This window comes from Prionailurus viverrinus, chromosome E2 (genome assembly GCF_022837055.1).
Source record: "Prionailurus viverrinus isolate Anna chromosome E2, UM_Priviv_1.0, whole genome shotgun sequence".
NCBI lineage: Eukaryota > Metazoa > Chordata > Mammalia > Carnivora > Felidae > Prionailurus > Prionailurus viverrinus.
This window is the reverse complement of record NC_062575.1, coordinates 37413314-37437629: the sequence shown is the minus strand read 5'-3', so window position 1 is coordinate 37437629 and position 24316 is coordinate 37413314. Positions and strand designations below refer to the sequence as shown.

At 36.5% G+C, this 24316-nt stretch overlaps 1 protein-coding gene across 1 annotated transcript in view; it reads right to left on the bottom strand.

The window, feature by feature from the left end:
* Positions 1-24316, bottom strand: part of ITFG1 (integrin alpha FG-GAP repeat containing 1) — a 354402-nt gene that overhangs the window by 2088 nt on the left and 327998 nt on the right. Inside the window, exons 15-17 of the mRNA XM_047834578.1 lie at positions 12585-12709; positions 5998-6080; positions 2573-2690 (exon numbers count right to left, since the gene is read on the bottom strand). Of these exons, the coding sequence (XP_047690534.1) occupies positions 2573-2690; positions 5998-6080; positions 12585-12709 (326 nt within the window). The remainder of the gene's footprint in view (positions 1-2572; positions 2691-5997; positions 6081-12584; positions 12710-24316) is intronic.

Genomic DNA, 24316 nt, shown 5'->3' with positions numbered 1-24316 from the left:
AGAGCCTGATGTGGGGCTTGAACTCATCAACTGTGAGATCATGACCTGAGCCAAAGCCAAGAGTTGGAAGCTTAACCAACTGAACCACCCAGGCACCCCAACTATTTTTCCCATTCTTAACACTATAAGCAAATCTAAGCAAAGTACATTAATTATTTTTGCATTAACCTATTGATTTAGCATATATTCATTGACCTTCCACTCCCAGCAAAGTACTGTGCTTGGTATTTTGAGGGATTAGAAAAATCCTCAGTTTTGTATCTTGTTCTCAAGGAACTTAAAGCCTAGAGAGAAAAAAGCAAACCATATTGAATTAACTGTATTTCAGGAAAAAAAAGTGAAAAATGTCACTAATATTCTGGGAGAGAGATTACTTCTAGGTTGGAGTGAGGAAAGGGAAAGCTTTGAAAAGATAGTAGTCATGGAAATGAGGGGGAGGGGCATTCATTCCAAACTGGGCATGAAATAGGTATAATCATGCCAAGTGGGGCAGAAGCATGGAATACTTGAAAGCAACTGGTAACAAATAAGGTTGGAAAGGTATATGGTGGAGTCCTATGGAAGTTCTAAGAATGATAGGTTAAGGAGTTTACAGATTTTAGGCAGAGATTTTTGAACAGAGGAGTGACATGATTAAGGCTAAACTTGATGATGAATAATATGGCAGCAGTGCAATCAATGAAGTGGAAAGGGAAAGAATGAACTCCGGGAGACCAGGCAGGACCTAACAAGGAGCTGAACCTAAAGCCCCTGGGAGTAAGAATGCAGATGTGGGGTCAGCTGCAGGGATTGCTATGGAATCAGAATCAGTGGGGCAACTGATCAAATTTTATACTTAAGTAGGAAAGAAGACAGACAAAGCTTTACAATATTGTTTGTTTTTTAAGTTTCTTCCTTTTGAGACAGAGAAAGTGTACACACAGAGAAGGGCCAGAGAGAGAGAGGGAGAGAGAATCCTAAGCAGACTCCACATCCAGCGCAGAGCCCTCCACTGGGGCTTGATCCCACAAACTGTGAGATCATGACCTGAGTTGAAATCCAGAGTCAAAGGGCTTAACCAACTGAGCCACCCAGGTGCCCCTACAATACTGGTTTTATGGTGCTTGTAAGTGATCTAGGTAGAGATGTCATGGAGATGGCTAGAAATGGGGGAAGAGACCTTTAGGGAGAGATGAGTGTTAGGGGTATTTGAAGTAATAGTGTGAAGTTATGCCTTTGGATAAAATTGGCAGGAAAACTGTACAAAGAAGACACCCTAAGGCAGACACTATGGTTAGGAAATGGTAGAAGGGAGCACCCAGCATAGGTGAAAGAGAAGTGGTCAGAAAGGTAGAAGAACCACTGTACCAGAGTGGAGTATATATGGTTAAATCCACATCTGTATTTAAAACTTCAATTTTCAGTCACTGAATCATTATTATTATAAGTCCACAATGTTTATCCTGTAATCAGATGATCTGAGGAATTAATGAAATTAATTTCCCTTCCTTTATAGGTCCAGAGCTATTTAATACTTCAGACTGTGTTCTGATACTTCTGGAAAAAAAAAATATGTAGGATCGCCCTTTATTTTACTTCTTAAGTTGCAATCTTAAAATTAACTGAATATGTAAGTTTCTGTTACGATTTTTGATGGAAAGGAGTAATTTTTGGGGAGAGACAAACCTATGAAAATTTATCAGAACAGTTAAATTTTTCTCTTTTTCATAAGTTAAAACAGCTAAAACACATGGTAAATTTAGTTAATAAAAAATAATTATAATGGGCATGACAATCCAAAGAGAGTAGTTACAAAAAAAAGAAAACAGTTGTATGACACAAAGAAGACTTTTTTGGGGAACATTGTTGGAACCTGCTAGTTATATACTTTAATATATATTCCTATTAACACATGTATTTAATTCATATTCACATTTTCATAGAAATTGGTTTTTCAATTTATATCTCAACTGCTAGTAAATTTATGTGATAGCCTCTTCTTTCCTCCTCATAAACACTGTATAAAGAAAAACTGTTTTTGGAGTGTTGTTTTTAATTATTTAGGAGTTATACTAAAGAATAGAAATATGTTTAGTGCAAAGAATACTTTACAAATAGAAAAGATGTTTATCACTTTAGTTGTTACTTCCCACCCAAACCTTGAGAAAATCATTTAACTTGTCTGTGTTTCAATTCTTTGTATAGAGATAGCTGTTATTCCTGGAAAAAAGGGTTCATGGCTCTAAGTAGATCATAAACATAGGCTTGTTAAAAAAATTATTTTTCAGGACTTTATGAAATTGTTTCTAATTAAGTTTTTCTATATTTCTGGTAATTTTTGGGTGATCATTTTATTACTATTATACAGCATTGAAGTTTTAAAATAATTTTCTGTGATTTGTATGAATTGTTAAGAGACATTTGTAAGTTGAGAGAATGAAAGAAATTATCAGTAAGATGACATTATGGACAGAATGTGAAAAATCAGAAAATCTTAGTTACTTGAAAAAAGTTTAAAATATAATGTTTTTAGAGAGCAATGTATTACTATTCTAAGTTAACAGAAGTTAATGTTTCATTTAAATGAACAAACCTTTTCCTGCCAATGTAAAATGCCAATTATTGCCAAGATGAAAACACAGACACCGATGAGAGCTATAGCAGTAAGTAGGACGATGTTACTTGGTGTAAGGTACAGCTTGGCACTCCAGCTGTAGATAAAACAGAATCATTAAAATTACACATTTAAATGAAAAATCACAAAATTCTACTGAGACCCAAAAGCAAATAGCTATTAATTAATGAAACAGTTGATTCATCAATTAATTCATTCTCCCAACTATCCATTCACTATAAATAAAACAACAGCACTTAAATTTAGATAGGGCTAAGAATACTAATGATCCTACAGAGTTCAGATTTCACTCAGAGAACTGAAACAGAATAGAATTTTTGATGAGATGCTTCATTATTTTTCTTTGATCCTGTGAGAATTATTCTTAAGTGAACTTATTAAGGGTACTTAGGACAATCTTAGAGATTGTTTTTATGTCTTGATTTACTTGCTGAATTTGCAAACTTGAACTTCAAGACTACATAATTTTGATATCATGTCACCTTATTTTCTGATCCTTGTTCATATATGTACTATGGCCAACTAAAACAGCCATATAACTAAGTGGGTATAGATGGCTTGTGTAAAAACACTTCTACCATTTCTGAGCCATGTTGGAGGGTTTACATTACCACAATGACATTGAGACTTCTTGCAAAATCACTTTTAGTCCCTCAGTGTTAATGACAATATACAGACTTTAGCATAAATAGAACTAGCTCTTTCCCTACTACGTAATATGGCACTTGCAAACCTTGAAAAGCTTAAGCTCTATATCACCAACACTGCAGGTGGTTATATACAAAGAATTTTATTCTCCCTGAAAATAGATGATGGATATATTTTCATTTTAAAGTCACCTACTATTATTGTATTACTGTCAATTTCTCCCTTTAGGTCTGTTAATGGTTGCTTTATATATTTAGGTGCTCCTATGCTGGGTGCGTAAATATTTACAATTATTATATCCTCTGGGTTTTTTTTGACTCTTGTGTTATTATGTAATGCCCTTCTTTGTCTTTTATTAAAGTCTTTGTTTTAAAATATTTTGTCTGATATATATATGTATATATCATATATGTATATATACACACATATATATGTACATATATACATATATACACATATATATGTACATATATACATATATATATCATATATATGTATATATATATAGCTACCCAGCTTCTTTTTGTTTCCATTTGCATGAAACATCTTTTTTCCTTCCTTTGACTTTCAGTATGTGTGACTTTACATCTGAGGGGAGTCTCTTATAGGAAGCATATACATGGATTTTTAAAAAATATATTTAGCCTATTTTTATTTTAAAAGTTTAATAAAAGTAAGATCATTCCGATGAATAGCAAGTAGTAATTGACTTATTTTGGGATAATTAAAATTTATTGATCTGTAAGTTAGCCTCTAGTCAATAAATCTCAAAATACACCTCAAACTAAAATCAATTACGTTTTTATTATGTACATAAATTTGAAAAGAACATTTCTTCAGAAAGAGCAAGAGAAACATGAAAAATGTTGAGATTATAAAAGAAAACTGTAACAGAATTTTCCAAAATTCAAAAGTAAGAAAACCAAGAAAATGAATACTGTTAGTTGAGGTTAGTTATTCTCAGTACCTTACTTCATACTTAAAAAAAAAAAAAAGTTCTTTCATGAGATTTTTTTGGTAGTTCTTTTAAAATAAACAACAAAAAAATGAAAAGACGTAAGAAAAAAATCTTGGTAAGAAAAAATATGGACAAAAGGCCAATGTTTAGTTTCTTACTCAGAAGCAATCAGTTCTTACCAATTTCCTGCATATCCTTCCAGAGATATTCTATACATACATAGACATATATGCACAAACATCTTCTTCAAATCACAAATGGTTGCTTATTGTACATACTCTAAATGCATTTCCCTTTTATTGTCTTTTGCTTACGACTCTATTTTAAGAGATTGTTCTGTGTCACGATATTAGACCATATAGAAGTACCATAATTTATATAGTTTCCTATGCATAGTGCAGATTTTTTAGTTTTGTTATAAGTTTCATGTATAAAAAAGTAACAAACACATAATATAGACTCATTAAAAAATATCTGAACTCAGACTATAACTGTTTCTAGAGATGTTCTCTCTTTTTAAAAAGATTTTATTTTAAGTAATCTCTACACCCAACATGGGGCTTGACCCACAACCCCAAAATCCAGTCATGTGGTCCACTGACGGAGCTAGCCAAGTGCCCCTCTACTGATGTTATCTTATTTCATGCCTAATGTTGTGATAAAGTTGTTTTCTTAAGTAGTTTGCTTCTAAAGCCCTTAAATCTACCATAAAATATATCCTGTAGTGAGCTGGTAAAGTGGCTCTCTGGGTTGGGGAAAAAAGACCTTATTGGCAGTTGCCAATTTTCATGTTGTAAATACTCCCATCATAGCTGATTTTAATGTTACCTCACTGAACAGAGTGGGAAAAAGACGCATACCATCAGCTCATGAGATGGCATGAGCTGGTTCTAGCAAACCATTGAATATATTCCATTGAAAAATTTAATAAAGAACAATACAGCCTGGATTTTGAGAAGAAATGTAACAAAACAGCACCCTGCTGGTTACATATTCATAGATAAATTACACCCTTCCTCTTTGGTTATTTTCCATAACTGATATCAGACTAACTTTAAGGACAACTTGTATTCTTTCTAATGAAACAAGTGTTAGTGAATACTTTCATTACCTACTTTTTAAAAATGATGGAATGAATCTAGTATTTTAAAGAAAAATGAACAAAGATAAGGAATTAGATTTAAATGCTATTATTACAGGAGGAATATATTCTGCTAAAGATAAAAAACATCTACCTTTCACTGAAAATTTACTCTATGCTGGGCACTGTCTTAAACACATTTCATCTTCATCTTTTTAAGGTAGGTGTTCTACTTCCCACTTCACAAATGCAGAAATTGACCATCAGCAGTGGGTCTTAGTTTCTAGCTTAGGTCTGTTTGACTCCAAAACGTGTGCCTAACCACTGTGGGATATATACCACTTCTCTAAGCATTTGTTAAAAAGATCAATGCTTATGAAAAATTCAGCACTCTGAAATTTTAGAATTTATAGCTAGTGAACTGAAGATCAGTTTATTTAATCAGAATATGTATAAATCCCTAATTAGTTAACCTGCTGTTTTTCTAATAGGGATTAATTTGTTTTCCATAAAAAAAAGTCAGGGACCTTTTGTGTAGGAATGTTTAGTCATTTAAGGTTTGCTGTAAGCAAATTAAATGATGGCACTCATGGGAACACAGCAGGAATAGAGACAGAGTTTTTAAAAGATGTAACTGTTTCTATGATTCTGAATTGACAGTATTTTTACCAAAATCAGTTCAAGCAAGGGCATTACCTTCGAGGAACATTGTGAGGATATGGAATGACAATTAGCTGGGAATTTGGAATGATTGCAGTCCACTCTTGTTTTCGTATAGACTGGAAAAAGAATGTTAAGAACATTTAACATTTAGTATACTTTAAAAACAATTATTTAAATCGAAGGTGGCGGCATAGGAGGACACTGGGCTCACCTCGTCCTGCTGATCACTTCGATTCCACCCACATCTGCCTAAATAACCCAGAAAACTGCCAGAAGACTAGTCGAACGGACTCTCCAGAGCCAAGCATAGACAAGAGGCCCATGGAGGAGGGTTAGGGCAGAGAGGCAGTGCGTGCTACACGGACTGGTAGGAGGGAGCTGGGGCGGTGGAGGGGCAGCCCACCTGGCAAGGCAGAGCCCCCGAAGTCTGGCTTGCAAAAGCAGAGGGGCCGGACCCTATGAGTTCTGACAGCCAGTGGGACTTACCATCTGGAATGTTAAAAGTCAACAGCTCTGCTCTCAGAGAGCGGGGAGGGCGAGAGGACACTGGGAGGGAGAGTTGTTGAGCCCCAGAACACAGAGCTCAGCTTGGCAGGAGAACAAAGGCGCTGGGAAGTGCCATTTCCCTCTCCCATCTCCCAGCTGAAATTCCAAAGGGAACCAGTTCCCCTCACCAAACTTGCTTGCACCGTGCAAATGCCCAACGCTGTTCTTCTGTGGATCCACGCCTCTGAGGGGCCTGCCTCCCTCCCCGTGCTGCAGGGTTTCTCCCACAGGGGACCACCCGTGGCAAACCTAGCTAAGCCTGCCCCTCCCACCCCTGTGCACCTTGCAGATCCACCCCGGCTAATACGCCCTTGGCCATATCCCATTGAAGCAGCAGCACAAGCCTGGCAGTGTGCAAGTAGCCCAGACAGGGGACACACCACTCCACAGTGAGTCCTGCCCTTGGAAGAAGGGAAGATAAGGTACACACCAGTATGACTGTGGCCCCAGCGGTGGGCTGGGGACAGACATCGAGTCTGACTGCGGCCTCGCCCACCACACAAGTTACTCCTGATAGCACAAGAAGTGGCCTACAGTTTGGAGTTACCACAGGGACTACCCAAAATAACAAAACGGAAGAACTCTCCTCAAAAGAAGCTCCAGGAAGTAGCGACAGCTAATGATAATCAAAACCGATTTAAACAATATAATGGAATAAGAATTTATAATAATGGTCATAAAATTAATCACTGGGCTTGAAGAAAGCACAGAGGCCATCAGAGAATCTATTGCAACAGAGATGAATTAAAAAATGCTATAAATGAGGTGAAAAATAAATGGAGGCGGCCATAGCACGGATTGAAGAGGCAGAGGAGAGAATAGGTGAATTAGAAGATAAAATTATGGAAAAAGAGGAAGCTGAGAAAAAGAGAGATAAAAAAATCCAGGAGTATGAGGGGAGAATTAGAGAACTAAGTGATGCAATGAAATGGAACAATATCCATATCATGGGAATTCCAGAAGGAGGAAGGAGAAAAAGGGGCTGAAGGTGTACTTGAATAAATCATAGCTGAGACCTTCTCTAATCTGGGGAAGGAAAAAGGCATTGAAATCCAAGAGGCACAGAGAACCCCCTTCAGACGTAACTTGAATTGATCATCTGCACGACATATCAGAGTGAAACTGGCAAAATACAAGGATAAAGAGAAAATTCTGAAAGCAGCTAGGGATAAACAGGCTCTAACTTACGAAGGTAGACACATAATAGTAGTAGCAGACCTATCTACTGAAACTTGGCAGACCAGAAAGGAATGGCAGGAAATTTTCAATATGATGAACAGAAAAAAAAAAAAAAAGCAGCCAAGAATCCTTTATCCAGCAAGCCTGTCATTCAGAATAGAAGGAGAGATAAAGATTTCCCCAAACAAACAAAAACTGAAGGAATTCATCACCACTAAACCAGCCCCACAAGAGATCCTAAGGGGGATTCTGTGAGTGAAATATTGCAAGGACCACAAAGGACCAGAGACATCACTACAAGCATGAAACCAACAGACATCACAATGACTCTAAACCCATATCTTTCTATAATAAAACTGAATGTAAATGGACTGAATGCTCCAACCAAAAGATATAGGGTGTCAGAATGGATAAAAAAACCAAGACCCATCTATTTGCTGTCGATAAGAGATTCATTTTAGACCTGAGGACACCTTCAGATTGAAAGTGAGGGGATGGAGAACTATCTATCATGCTAGTGGAAGTCAAAAGAAAGCTGGAGTAGCCATACTTATATCAGACAAACTAGACTTTAAATTAAAAGTTGTAACAAAAGATGAAGAAGGACATTTTATAATAATCACAGGGGCTACCCATCAGGAAGAGCTAACAATTGTACATCTATGCTCCGAATAAGGAGGCCTATGCTCCGAATAGGAGCAACCTTATTGATAACAATGTGGTAATTGCAGGGGACTTTAATACCCCACTTACAGCAATGAATAGATCATCTAGACACAGGATCAATAAAGAAACAATGGCCCTGAATGATACATTGGATCAGATGGACTTGACAGATATATCTAGAACTCTGCATCCCAAAGCAACAGAATATACTTTCTTCTTGAGTGCACATGGAACATTCTCCAAGATAGATCACATACTGGGTCACAAAACAGCCCTTCATAAGTATACAAGAATTGAGATCATACCATGTATACTTTCAGACCACGATGCTATGAAATTTGAAATCAACCACAGGAAAAAGTCTGGAAAACCTCCAAAAGCATGGAGATTAAAGAACACCCTACTAAAGAATGAATGGGTCAACCAGGCAATTAGAGAAGAAATTAAAAACAAACAAAAATGAAAATACAACAATCCAAACGCTTTGGGATGCAGTGAAGGCAGTCCTGAGAGGAAAATACATTGCAATCCAGGCCTATCTCAAGAAACAAGAAAAATCCCAAATACAAAATCTAACAGCACACCTAAAGGAAATAGAAACAGAACAGCAAAGACACCCCAAACCCAGCAGAAGAAGAGAAACAATAAAGATCAGAGCAGAAATAAACAATATAGAATCTAAAAAAACTGTAGAGCAGATCAAGGAAACCAAGAGTTGGCTTTTTGAAAAAATAAACAAAATTGATAAACCTCTAGGCAGGCTTCTCAAAAAGGGAGATGACCCAAATTGATAAAATCACGAATGAAAATGGAATTATTACAACCAATCCCTCAGAAATACAAGCAATTATCAGGGAATGCTATGAAAAATTATATGCCAACAAACTGGACAACCTGGAAGAAATGGACAAATTCCTAAGCACCCACACACTTCCAAAACTCAAACAGGAAGAAATAGAAAACTTGAACAGACCCATAACCAGCGAAGAAATGGAATCAGTTATCAAAACTCTCCCAACAAAGAAGAGTCCAGGACCAGATGGCTTCCCTGGGAAATTCTAACAGACAGTTAAAGCAAAGATAATACCTATCCTTCTCAAGCTGTTCCAAAAAATGGAAAGGGAAGAAAACTTCCAGACTCACTCCATGAAGCCAGCATTCCTTTGATTCCCAAACCAGACAGAGACTCAGCAAAAAAGAGAACTACAGGCCAATATCCCTGATGAATATGGATGCAAAAATTCTCAATAAGATATAGCAAATCAAATTCAACAGCATATAAAAAGAATTATTCACCATGATCAAGTGGGATTCATTCCTGGGATGCAGGATGCAGGGCTGGTTCAACATTCACAAATCAATGTGATACATCACATTAATAAAAGAAAAGATAAGAACCATATGATCCTGTCAATCGATGGAAAAAAAGCATTCGACAAAATTCAGCATCCTTTCTTAATAAAAACCCTCGAGAAAGTCGGGATAGAAGGAACATACTTAAACATCATAAAGCCATTTATGAAAGCCCACAGCTTAAATCATCCTCAATGGGGAAAAACTGAGAGTTTTCTCCCTGAGATCAGGAACACAACAGGGATGTCCACTCTCACCGCTGTTGTTTCACATAGTGTTGGAAGTGCTAGCATCAGCAATCAGCAAAAGGAAATCAAAGGCATCAAAATTGGCAAAGATGAAGTCAAGCTTTCACGTTTTGCAGATGACATGATATTATATATGTAAAACCCAACAGACTCCACCGAAAGTCTGCTAGAAGTGATACATGAATTCAGCAAAGTCGCAGGATACAAAATTAATGTACAGAAATCAGTTGCATTCCTTTACACTAACAACGAAGCAACAGAAAGACAAAGAAACCGATCCCACTTACAACTGAACTAAGAATCACAAAGATCTGTATGCTGAAAACTATAGAAAACTTATGAAGGAAATCAAAGAAGATACAATGAAATAGAAAAATATTCCATGCTCATGGATTAGAAGAATAAATCTTGTTTGAATGTCAATACTACCCAAAGCAATCTACACATTCAATGCAATCCCAATCAAAATTGCACCAGCATTCTTATCGAAGCTAGAACAAGCAATCCTAAAATTTGTATGGAACCACAAAAGACCCTGAATAGCCAAAGTAATATTGAAAAAGACCAAAGAGGGAGGCATCTCAATCCCAGACTTTAGCCTCTACTACAAAGCTGTAATCATCAAGGCAGCATGGTATTGGCACAAAAACAGACACATAGACATATGGAATAGAATAGAGACTCCAGAATTGGGCCCACAAAAGTACGGCCAAGTAATATTTGACAAAGCAGGAAAGAGTATCCAATGGAAAAAAGACAGTCTCTTTAACAAATGGTGCTGGGAGAAGTGGACAGCAACATGCAGTAGAATTAAACTAGACCACTTTCTTACACCATTCACAAAAATAAACTCAAAATGGATGAAGGAACTGAATGTGAGACAGGAAACCATCAAAACCCTAGAGGAGAAAGCAGGAAAAAAACCTCTCTGACCTCAGCCGTAGCAATTTCTTACTTGACACATCTCCAAAGGCAAGGGAATTAAAAGCAAAAATGAACTATTGGGACCTCATGAGATAAAAGGCTTTTGCACCGCAAAGGAAACAATCAACAAAACTAAAAGGCAACCAACGGAATGGGAAAAGATATTTGCAAATGACATATCGGACAAAGGGCTAGTATCCAAAGTCTATAAAGAACTCACCAAACTCCTCACCCAAAAAACAAATAATCCAGTGAAGAAATGGGCAGAAGACATGAATAGACACTTCTCTAAAGAAGACATCCAGATGGCCAACAGGCACATGAAAAGATGCTCAATGTCGCTCCTCATCAGGGAAATACAAATCAAAACCACACTCAGATACCACCTCACGCCAGTCAGAGTGGATAAATGAACAAATAAGGAGACTATAGATGCTGGTGAGGATGTGGAGAAATGGGAACCCTCTTGCACTGTTGGTGGGAATGCAAACTGGTGCAGCTGCTCTGGAAAAGTGTGGAGGTTCCTCAAAAAATTAAAAATAGATGTACCCTATGACCCAGCAATAGCACTGCTAGGGATTTATCCAAGGGATACAGGAGTGCTGATGCAGAGGTGCACTTGTACCCCAATGTTTATAGTAGCACTTTCAGCAATAGCCAAATTATGGAAAGAGCCTAAATGTCCATCAACTGATTAATGCATAAAGAAATGTTAGTTTATATATGCAATGGAATACTCTTTGGCAATAAGAAAGAATGAAATATGGCCTTTTGTACAATGTGGATGCAACTGGAAAGTGTTATGTTAAGTGAAATAAGTCATACAGAGAAAGCAGATATCATATGGTTTCACTCTATGTGGATCCTGAGAAACTTAACAGAAGCCCATGGGGGAGGGGAAGGGGAAAAAAAAAGTTAGAGAGGTAGGGAGCCAAACCATAAGAGACTTTTAAAAATAGAAACAACTGATGGTTGATGGGAGGTGGAAGGGAGGGGAAAGTGAGTGATGGGCATTGGAGGGCACCTGTTGGGATGAGCACTGGCTATTGTATGGAAACCAATTTGACAATAAATTTCATATTAAAAAAAAACAAAAACCAAAAAAAAACCCAATTATTATTATAAATAAATAAGGAAAAAGCTTAAGTACTCCTTGATTAATTGAAATCCTGTGTATGGAGTAAGCTAAATTGATATATAATAAGCACCAAATAGGGCTCCTGTGCCCTGGTGGCATTTTTTTTTTATCTTTTGAAGGATTATATTTCTGTCTCACAGATTTATTAATTCAACAAATACTTATTCAACAGTGTAGCAGGCATTGTTCAAAGTGCTATGTACAAATGCTGCTTGAAGCTAAAATTCGAGTGGAGGTGGAGTATGACAAACAAAATAAAATACATATTATGTTAGATATTCAAGATGAAGAAAAAAAGGAGAAAAGAGGGATAGGAGGTCATGAGGTTTATGAGAGAGGTGCTAGAAAACTATATCTTCAAATTATGACGTGTTCTATGTAAGGCAAGTTTAGATAGATCACTATTTCTTTTTCTTAAGTCATTATGTCTATTTTTCTACATCTCTTTAAAGAGATTAAAAAAGTTTGAAGTATTTGAATTCAAATATTCAAATTGTTGAATTCAAATACTAAATAGTGAATGTTAAAACACAGATTCATTGTAAACAAAATAAATTTTTACTCACCTTCTCTCCAGATGGACGGGGAATGCCAACATAAAGATGATCAAGAAAATTTGCACTTCGACCTAAACCAAGCACATTGTATGGTAGTTGGAGAGCTAAATGTGCTGACTGGCTGAGTTGTCCAGCTACATTTATTAAAAAAAAAAAAGGCATCTTTGTAAACATTGCTGTTATCAAACATTAAAATGATAAAAATGTTAACAATTTAGGTGCCAGAACTTAATTCTTTAAGGATAAAAATGTGAAATGAAATGTCTCAATTATTAACATTAATTCACTTTTCAAAGAAAGCAGGTTTATTGAGATATAATTCACATACCATAAACATCACCAACTTAAAATGTGTAGTGTTTTTCAGTATATGAGAAACGTTGTTGAACTATAACCACAAATTTTAGAACATTTTCATCACCCAAAAAGAAATCCCATACCCATTAGAAGTTACTCCTATTTCTAACCTTTACTCTTTCAGCTATGGGTAATCACTAATCAGTTTCTCTATAGATTTGCCTCTTCTAGAGATTCATATAAATACAATCATACAATGTGTGGTCTTTTTATGAATAATGCTGCTGTGTGAACATTCACATACAAGTCTTTGTGTCAACTTGTTTTCCAAAATGGCCACAGCATTCTATATTCTGTATTCCCACCAATAATGTATGAAGGTTCCAAGTTTTCCACATCCTTGCTAATGCTTCCTCTGTCTTTTTGATCATAGCCATCCCAGTGGTTGTGAAGTGGTATTTCTCATTGTGGTTTTTTTTGCATTTACCTAATGCCTAATGATGCTGAGCTGCTTTTCAAGTGTTATTGGCTATTTATGTAGCTTCCTTTTCTGTTAAGGTTGGTAATAGTATCCTCTTTCATTATGGACTTTAGCAATTTGAGTCTTCTCTCTTTTTTTTTTTTGTCAGTCTAGCTAATGGTTTGTAAATTTTGTTAATCTTAAAAAAAATCTTTTAATTGGTTTTCTTTATGTTTTTCTTCCCTTCTTATTTTCTTTCATTTCTTGGCTTCTGCTTGCTTTGGGCTTAGTTTCCTTTTCCTTGGCTAATTCCTTCCTTCCTTCCTTCCTTCCTTCCTTCCTTCCTTCCAGTTTATTTATTTATTTTAAGAGAGAGAGAGAGAGAGCGAGCGCACAAGCAGGGGAGGAGCAGAGAGAGAGAGAGAGAACCCCAAGCAGGCTCTGCACCACCAGCACGGAACCTCATGTGGGGCTCGAACTCATGAACTGTGTGAGGTCATGCCCTGAGCTGAAACCAAAAGTCAGATGCGTAACAGACTGAGCTACCCCAGGTGCCCCAGGTAGTTTCTTAAGGTGGTTATCAGTTTCAGATTTTTCCTATTCCTTAATATAGGCACTTACATCAATAAATTTTCCTCTACGAACTGGTTTAGCTGCAGCCTATATATTTTGGTATGTTGTGTTTTTGTTTTCATGCACCTAAGTATTTTCTAGTTTCCCTTGTGATTTATTTGACCTATTGGTTTTTTAGGAGTCTGTTGTTTAATTTCCACATATTTGTGAATTTTCAAATTATTATTGATTTCTAATAGCATCCCATTGTAGTTAGGGAACATACCTAGAATGATTTCAATTCTTTTAAATTTATTGAGGCTTGTTTTATGACCTAGCATATGGTCAGTCTATTTTGGAGAATGTTCCATGTGTGTTTGGGAAGAATGCATATTCTGCTGTTGTTGGGTGGAGTGTTCTGTACAGTTCTGTTAGGTTTTGTTGGTTTGTAGTGTCATTTTCTCTCTCCTTAACAATCTTATGCCTGATTTGATCCATTATTGAAAGTGCAGTATTAAAGTCTCCAATAATTTATTTTGAATTATCAATTTCTGTCCTCAATTCTTCATGTATTTGGGGTGCTCTGTAGTTAGGTGCCTATGTCTTTATAGTTCTAATAGCTTCCTTATGGATTACCCTTTTTATGGTCATTATAAAACGTCCTTCTTTGTCTCTAGTAACAATTTTTTGTCTTAAAGTCCAGTTTAGTCTGATACTAGAATGGCCACTCCAGCTCTCTTTTGGTTACTTTTTGCATGGCATAATTTCCCCCATCTTTTTACTTTCAAGTTATTTGTATCTTTTTTAAAAAAGATATTATTTTTTAAAGTAATCTGTATACTCAGTGTGGGGCTCAAGCTTACAATCCTGAGATTGAGAGTCACTGAGCCAGACAGGCACCCCCCCTCCCCAAACTTATTTGTATCTTTGAACCTAAAGTGTCTTTTGTAGATGGCACATAATTGAGTCATATATTATCCATTCTACCAATCTCTGCCTTTTGATAGGAGTGTTTATTCCAATTACACTTAGTTTGATTGCTGATAAGGCAGGATTTATGTCTCCCATTTACTATTAGTTTTGTACATGTTTTATGTCTTTTGAATTAAAGGCACTACTACTTTGTTAAATTATTTTAGCATACTATTTTAATTCCCTAGTTATTTCTTTTATAGTTTTTGAATTATTTTCTTCATGGTTGCCATAGAGATTACAATTAGCATATTAACTAACTTAATTCCTAGTGCATATAACAACTTTGCTCCAATATAGCTATTGTCCTCCCCTTTCTTTTGTGCTCTTATTATATGTTATATTTTTATACATAATCAGCTCATCAACACAGATTTACATGATTACTTTATGCACTTTTAAGTCAGATAGGAAATAAGAGACATTACCATATTTTCTATTTATCTATAGTCTTACTGGTGTTTTTACTTAATTGTGTGGATTTTAATTACTGTCTAGTTGTCCTCTAAGCTCAGCCTGAAGGGCTCCCTTTAGCATTTCTTTTAGGGCTGGCCTGGTAGAGATGAATTGTCTGTTTAAAAAAAAATTTTTTTTAATCTTTATTTTAGAGAGATTAAGAGGGAGAGAGAGAGAGAGAGAAAGAGAGAAAGAAAGAGAGAGAGAGAGAGAGAGAGAGAGAGAGAGAGAGAGAGAGAGAGAGAATCTCAAGCAGGCTCCACATTCAGTACAGAGCCCAATGCAGGGCTTGATCCCACAATCGTGGGATCAAGACTTGAGCAGAAAACAAAAGTTGGACACTCAACTGACTGAGCCACACAGGTGGCCCTGAGTTGTCTGTTTTGTTTATCTAGGAATGTCTAAATTTCTTCATTTTTGAAGAATCGTTTTGCCACATATAGAATTCTTCACTGACAGTCCCCCCCCCCCCCCCCCCTTTAGCATATATCCTCCTCCTCTGGCCTCTATGGTGTTTGTTGATAAGTCAGCTGTTGATCTTATTGAGGCTCTCATATATGTGATAAGTAGCATCTCTCTTGCTGCTATCAATAGAACTTTTGTCTTTGTTTTTTGACAGTTTGACTACCCGTGGATCTCTTCTTAGAATTTGCTGGGCTTCTTAGATGTGCATATTAATGCTTTTCATCAAATTTAGGTGCTTTTGGCCATTATTGCTTCAGATATTTATTTTGCCCCTTTCTTTTTCTCTTTTCCTTTTATGAATCCCCTTATTCATATGTTGGTATGCTTGATGGTGGGTCCATAGGTCTCTGAGTTTTTTTTTCTTCTATAACTCAGGCTGTATATACTTCCTGTATACAGAAATTAGTATTCAAGTTTGATCCTATTCAAGTTTCCTTATTCTTTTGTCAACTCAAATCTGTTGAGTCCTCTGCTGAATTTTTCTCTTCAATTTCCATTTCCAGAATTTCTATTTGATTTTTAAGATGATCTTTATCTCCTTATTTCCATTTTCTATTTAGTGAGACATAGTTGTCATATTTACCCCTAATTCTTCAATCCTGGCTTCTTTTAGTTCTTTCAACATATTTATAATACCAACTTTATAGATTCTGTCAACTATGTCCAATATCTTTGGGTACATTTTCTGTTATTTTATTTTATTTTTTTAAAAATGTGTTTGTGGCATAGTTTCCTGTTTCTTTGCATGTCATATAATTTTTGGTTGAAAGTGGATTTCTTAGATAATATAATGACTGTGGTATCAACCATCTCCTTTCAAGGATTTGTTGGTTTTTCTTTGTTGGTGGCGCTCATTTGTTCAGTGAGTTTCCTGGATGAATTCTATAGATCCTTCATTCCCTGCCACAAAGTTATTTTATTTTCTTATTTTTAAAGTTTTTATCTTAAGCCTGACTTCCTAGGGGATATACTTGAGTCAGCAATGACTGGTCACAAGATTTCTTTAAATATCTTGTCTATATGTCTTCCACACTTTGGGGGATTTGTGTGTGGAAGTATTCCTTCAAACTTCAGGCAGTTTACAGATTAATTTCAGCTTTCATGTATTGCTTAAGCAGGGCCACAAGGTAGTATTTGAATGAGGTAGTTTCATTTCTAGGCATGTTCACAGCCGTATAGATCCCTATGAATATATTGGAGTTTTTCAAAGTCATTTTGTTCCTCAAGATTTCCTTTTATACGTTGAACAGGTTCTTGTTTCACTATATCTGAAATCATAGGCCTAGGTAGCTTAGATTTTGCCAGCAGATGATTGCTCTTTTTGGTAATGCCCCAGGGATAGGGCTTTTAAAAATTTTTAAAATAAATTTTATTTTTTACTGCTGGGCTGAACTCTGAGTCAAATCAAACAGCCCCCAAATCCTGAGAATGGGGATTTTCCAAGGAGTTGCTAGTTTAGATAAAATATTGACAGTGCTATGGGGATCGGAATTTTAATGGAGCTCCAAAGGTCAGTCCTGTCCACTGACTGTGAGGCTGCTAGCTTTTCCTCGCTGCTGTACTGCTCAGTAGAGAAGGTAGTTCAGATGGGAATAGCCTGAAGTAAAAGTGCCACAGATCCTGCTGTCTTAGTGAGGATTAGTAGTTCTTCTTGGATACATACAGACACACTCCATTCTATAGCTTTGGTTAATTTCTTAAATTCTGAAGTGGTTGATACTAGTTGTTTGGCCAGTATTTTTATTTCCCTTTTTGGGGAGAGCAGGTTTGTGTAGTCCTCACACTGGCATTCCAAAAGTCAATCTCTCCCTATGAGTATATATATTTGCTAGGTGTTTGTTACATAATTAAGCTGAACATTTAAACACTAAGACTGGGGTGCCTGTGTGGCTCAGTATGTTAAGTGGCTGACTTTGGCTGAGGTCATGATCTCGTGGTTCCCATGTCGAGCCCCACGTTGGGCTCTGTGCAGACAGCTCAGAGCTTGGAGCCTGCTTCGAATTCTATGTTTCCCTCTCTCTCTACCCCTCCTCCACTCGTGTTGTCTATCTCTAAAAATATAAAAATTAAAAAAAAAGGATAAGACTAATATCTAAAAATTTTAATATTTAGTGGGACTCTCTTAACATCACTAACATTACCTAGAAATATGAAATAATTTGAAAGTATACATGATTTATTATATAGTTCTTATGTTAGAAATAGAAATGTATAATGGAAAGAGTGAACTTACGTATAGGCACTTAAAAAACGTTAATGTATATAAAATTGTAAAGCAATATAATGAATTGCAAATTAGAAGAATTAGTCTGCCTTACGGAGTTATGCTTATTGAATGAGAATGCTTAAAAGTATCTTGTCCTGCCTGGTAGACACTACATACAGGTTAGCTGTATTTGTTAAGATAAAATTTACTATTACATGGTTGAAGTAAAAATCAAATATGTATGGATTTTGCTACAGTACCAGCAAAGACTGACTTAATAGACATCAAACTATTCATATAAATTATTTTCCTATAATTACCTTGCTGTAAAGAACTAAAAATAAGAACATTTATTGAGTACTCTGTTAAGAACATAAATTTCAAGTTAAAAGAGTATGTTTAGTAAGAAAACATGTGGCATGTGGATGGGTCAGTTGGTTAAGCAGCTGACTTTGGATCATGTCATGATCTCGTGGTTCATGAATTTGAGACCTGCATTGGGCTCTGTGCTGACAGCTCAGAGACTGGAGCCTGCTTCAGATTCTGTGTCTCCCTCACTCTCTGCCCCTCCCCCACCAACACTCTCACTCTCAAAAATAAAGCAATAAAAAATTGTTAAAAAAATAAGGAAACTTAAAACTATTAAAAATAATTAGCATAAAATTATCCAAAAATCTCAAAATGAAGACATAATTATTATATTTTAGCAAACTTTCAATCATGTAATTTTTTTCACTAGGTATATGCATGCACAGATAAACACATTAGCATAGTTTGGTATTGTTGCTTTTCACTCAGTATTATTTTATGAATATTTTTTCATGTTATTAAAATTCTTTAAAAATAGGTAAGCAGAAAGACCATTGTAAAACTGAAATCCCATTAAGAGCAAACCAAAGTAACAGTTAAAAGACATTTATTACTATAAATGCCTTTAAAAATTATTTTTTCTAAAATCTACACAGACATGATCAAAACATAATTTTAAGCAAAAATGAACTACTGGGACCTCATCAAACTAAACTAAACTTCTGCACAGAGAAGGAAACAATCAGCAAAACTAAAAGGCAACCAACAGAATGGGAGAAGATATTTGCAAATGACATATCAGATAAAGGGTTAGTATCCAAAATCTGTAAAGAACTTATCAAACTCAACACCTAAAAAACATAATCCAGTGAAGAAATGGGCAAAAGACATGAATAGACACTTCTCCAGAGAAGACACCCAGATGGCTAACAGACACTTGAAAAAATGCTCCAAATCACTCATCATCAGCGACATACAAATTAAAACCACAATGAGATACTACTTTATACCTGTCAGAATGGCTAACATTAACAACTCAGGCAACAACAGATGTTGGTGAGGATGTGGAGAAAGAGGATCTCTTTTACATTGTTGGTGGGAATGCAAGCTGGTGCAGCCACTCTGGAAAACAGTATGGAGGTTCCTCAAAAAGCTAAAAATAGAACTACCCCACGACCCAGCAATTGCACTACTAGGCATTTATTCAAGGGATACAGGTATGCTGTTTTGAAGGGACACATGCACCCCCACGTTTATGGCAGCACTATCAACAATAGTCTAAGTATGGAAAGAGCCCAAATGCCCATCAATGGATGAATGGATAAAGAAGATGTGGTATATATACACAATGGAGTATTACTCGGCAATCAAAAATAATGAAACCTTGTCATTTGCAACTATGTAGATGGAACTGGAGGGTATTATGCTAAGTGAAGTTAGTCAGTCAGAGAAAGACAAAAATCATATGACTTCATTCATATGAGGACTTTAAGAGACAAAATAGATGAACATAAGGGAAGGGAAACTAATACAAAAACAGGGAGAGGGACAAAACAGAAGAGACTTACAAATATGGAGAAAAAAACTGAGGGTTACTGGAGGCGTTATGGGAGGGGGGTTGGGCTAAATGGGTAAGGGGCACTAAGGAATCTACTCCTGAAATCACTGTTGCACTATATGGTAACTAATTTGGATGTAAATTTTTAAAAATAAAAAATAAAATAAAAAAATTCCAGTTAACATACAGTGTAATATTAGTCACTCTACTTAAAAAAAATCTTAGTAAAGCAGTATCTTGAAAATCTTTATCAACATATAGAAGTCAACTTTTTTCATGAAGAGTGAAAAAGGCAATGATTAAGACTCATCACATGAAGACTCTCTTTTGAAGTAAACAGAATGACATCTTGTAATAACTTTATAATTCCTTTCATATATGTTTCTCTTTGGGATTACATTACTCAGTGAAACTAGCAAGAAAGGGAAAGATGAAAATCTTAAGACACTCCAAAGTTAATTTCTCAAGATTTCACTGGTAGTCTGTGTTAGTCAGCCCACGAATATACTTAAAAATTTTTGTTTAATGTTTATTTATTATTTTTGAGAGAGAGAGAGAGAGAGAGAGAGAGAGAGAGAATGTGAGCAGGGGAGGGGCAGAGAGAGAGGGAGATACAGAATCCAAAGCAGGCTCCAGGCTCTGAGCTGTCAGCATAGAGCCTAATGTGGGGCTCTGAGATTATTACCTGAGCTGAAGTTGGATGCTTAACCGACTGAGTATACTTTTAACTTCCTATCAGTGTTCTCTTCACTACATGAGATTGCCTTGGTGATGAATTCAAGACCATTGCATTACACAAAAATCCAATTCATTTTCCTTCAAAACTAACTTAATGACATGTATGATTACTGCTTTTGTTTAAGTGTCCTCTCTGCCAGTTTGTAAATCTTGTAAAAAATTCTTAAAAGCTATGTGAAGAGCTAATGGAGGATAAGAACATGAACTATGGATGTAACTTTGTATTTGCTGTCCATTGCCTTAACAAAGATAGAAAATACATTGCTGTGACATGATGTGTCAACTTATAAACTTAGAGACTTATAAAACAATGCTATGTTACCATATGTATACTTTAAAAAAAGAAAAAAGAGGAATGTTAAAAAAGACCATAATTTTATTCCCTACATTAATCCTCTAATATCATCATTTTAAAAATCTACTGTTTGAGAGGGAGGAGCCAAGATGGTGGAACAGCATGGAGGTTTTTTTTGTGTCTCGAGTCCATGAAATATGGCCAGATCAACATTAAACCATCCTGCACACCTAGAAAACTGATTTGAGGATTAACACAACAATCTGCACAACCTGAACCACAGAACTCGGCAGGTATGCGGCACAGAGAGGTGAACTGGGTGAGAGAGAAACTACGGAGGGCAGGGAGCTATTTTTGCTTGTGGAGAGAGGATAGAAACAGGGGGAGAGTATTGGAACCCCCCCCCCCAAAAAAAAAGCAGCTGGAGAGAAAGTGAAAAAGTGGAAAGAGTCACAGGGACTGAACTAAAAAGGGACAAAAGAGAAAGGAGAGTGTTTAAAATCCACTGAGACTCTATAAACAGGGGGAGCACAGCGTCTGAAACTCCACAGCTTGATACCTGGTGGTGCTCTGCTGGGAAGGGAGAATCCCCAGGAGCAGAGTGAGGTCCAGGGGTCCTCCAGCCACAGGGGAGAGGTGGTTCCCCAGTGGGGAGGAAATCTGGTATAGGCTGTGTGGCCCCCCACAGGCCAGTAGACCCTGGAGAACAACCACATTTGCTGGTACTGGAACAAGACTGTTGAGGGTAAAGACTGGTGCCAGATATGTGTTGAGATTTTACATAATCCCTGAAACACTGCTGCTACACGATCGTGTGAACATATTCTGGGGCGGGCTGGCAATCAGCCGTAGTCTCTGGGCATTGGCAACAAACAGCACGGTCCCAGGAACATTCCTGGGTGTGGCTGGCACCTGGCCATTGCTTGGTGAGATCCTCCCCAGAAGGTCTGCGCAGGACAAAGCCACAGTCCCTCAGAAGTGAGGGGTTGGGAAACACAGTCACATCTGAAATAAAACTCAGGAGGGAGGCACCGCCTGGCAAAATGATGGCTTGGTCACAGACAGTGTAGAATCAGGGAGTGGATGGAAGCCAGAGACAAAGGATGGGTGTGTGATTGCTGATCTGGGAGAACAGAGTTCCGATACTAGAAACTGGATATCTGGGCGACACCATTTTCACCCCTCCCGCGCATGCGCATACACATCTACAAGCACCATAGCAATCCATTCCAGTAAGCTATGCAGCGCCATCTAGTGGAGAACAGACCCCTTACACTAAGTCCTGCCCAACTGGGCCAACCTCGCTTTCAGGAACACAAGTCTCTCTGCGTGCTTAGTTTACAGACTATACTTGCTTCATAGTTTCACTTCTAGGGGAAAATGATGTAATTTCAATCGTATTTCAGTCTGTTCACTGGTCTATCTAATTTTACTTTTCTTTTGTTTTTCTTTTTTGTTTCTTGAATACAGAAAGAGAAAAAAATTATTTTCATTTTCAATTTTTATTAAAAATATTTTTTTTCTCCTGTATTTTTCACCTTTTTGTAAATTTTTCAAATTCTATTTTACTTCCATCATTTCATTTTATTCTATTTCAATGTATTCAGTTTTTCAAATTTTCAAATGTTTTCCTTTTTTTCTTTTTCCTTTTTTTCTCTAATCTGTCAAGCTCCTTTCAACAACCAGACCAAAACACACCTAGGATCTAGCATCATTTATTTGATTCTTTTATGTGTATGTGTTGGTTTTCATCTTTTAATTTTAATTTTTTTGCTTTATTAATTCTTTTCTTCCTTCGAAATGATGAAATGAAGGAATTTACCCAAAAAAGAAAGAGCAGGTAGAAATGACAACCAGGGACTTAACACAGATACAAGCAAGATGTCTGAACCAGAATTTAGAATCACGATAATAAGAATACTAACTGGGGTCAAAAATAGATTAGAATCCCTCTCTGTGGAGATAAAAGAAGCAAAAGCTAGTCAGGATGAAATAAAAAATGCTATAACTGAACTGCAATCTCAAATGCATGCCATGGTGGCAAGGATGGATGAGACAGAGCAGCAAATCAGCGATATAGAGGACAAACTTATGGAGAATAATGAAGCAGAAAAAAAGAGGTAGACTAAGGCAAAAGAGCACAATTTAAGAATTAGAGAAATCAGTGACTCATTAAAAAGGAACAACATCAGAATCATAGGGGTTCCAGAAGAGGATGAGAAAGAAAACAGGGTAGAAGGGTAATGTGAGGAAATCACAGCAGAAAACTTTCCTAACCTGGGAAAAGACACAGACATCAAAATCCAGGATGCACAAGGGACTCCCATTAAATATTACAAAAACTTATCGTCAACAAGGCATATCATAGTCAAATTCACAAAATACTCAGGCAAGGAAAGAATCATGAAAGCAGCAAGGGAAAAACAGTGCTTAACCTACAAGGGAAGACAGATCAGGTTTGAACCAGACCTATTCAGAGAAACCTGGTAGGCCAGAAAGGAGTAGCAGGATATATTCAATGTGCTGAATCGGAAACTATGGAGCCAAGAATACTTTATCCAAGAATTCTTTATAATTCAAAATAGAAGGAGAGATTAAAAGTTTTTCAGACAAAGAAAAATTACAGGAGTTTGTGACCACTAAACCAGCCCTGCAAGAAATTTTACGGGGGACTCTCTCAGGGGAGAAAAGACAGAAAAACAAAAACAGACCAAAAGCAACAAAGAGTAGAAAGGACCAGAGAACACCATCAGAAACTCCCAACTCTACAGGCACACATACATATATACTATGGAGTATTACTTGACAATCAAAAAGAATGAAATCTTGCCATTTGCAACTATGTGGATGGAACTAGAGGGTATTATACTAAGTGAAATTAGTCAGAGAAAGACAAATATCATATGACTTCACTCATATGAGGACTTTAAGATAAAAAACAGATGAACATAAGGGAAGGGAAGCAAAAATAATATAAAAACATGGAGGGAGACAAAACATAGGAGACTCTTAAATATGGAGAAGAAACAGAGGGTTGCTGGAGGGGTTGTGGGAAGGGGATGGGTTAAATGGGTAAGGGGCATTAAGGAATCTATTCCTGAAATCATTGTCACTCTTTATGCTAACTGACTTGGATGTAAATTTAAAAAAAAAAATAAAAAAAATCTATTGTTGGAGATGATGGATTTCTCCTTATTTTTCACTATTACATTAAACTGATAAGAATAGAGCCAAAAGACCAAGAAGTGATTAGTCTTTCACCATTGTAAATAATTCTTTAGTGAATATCTCTGCACATCAATATTTGTCTGCATGTAGATTAGTTTTTTATATTCCTATATGTGGAATACTGAATCATGGAGTAGAACATTCATTAGATAAAAGAACAGTCTCTTCAACAAAGTGCGGTGGGACACCTGGATAATGATACAAA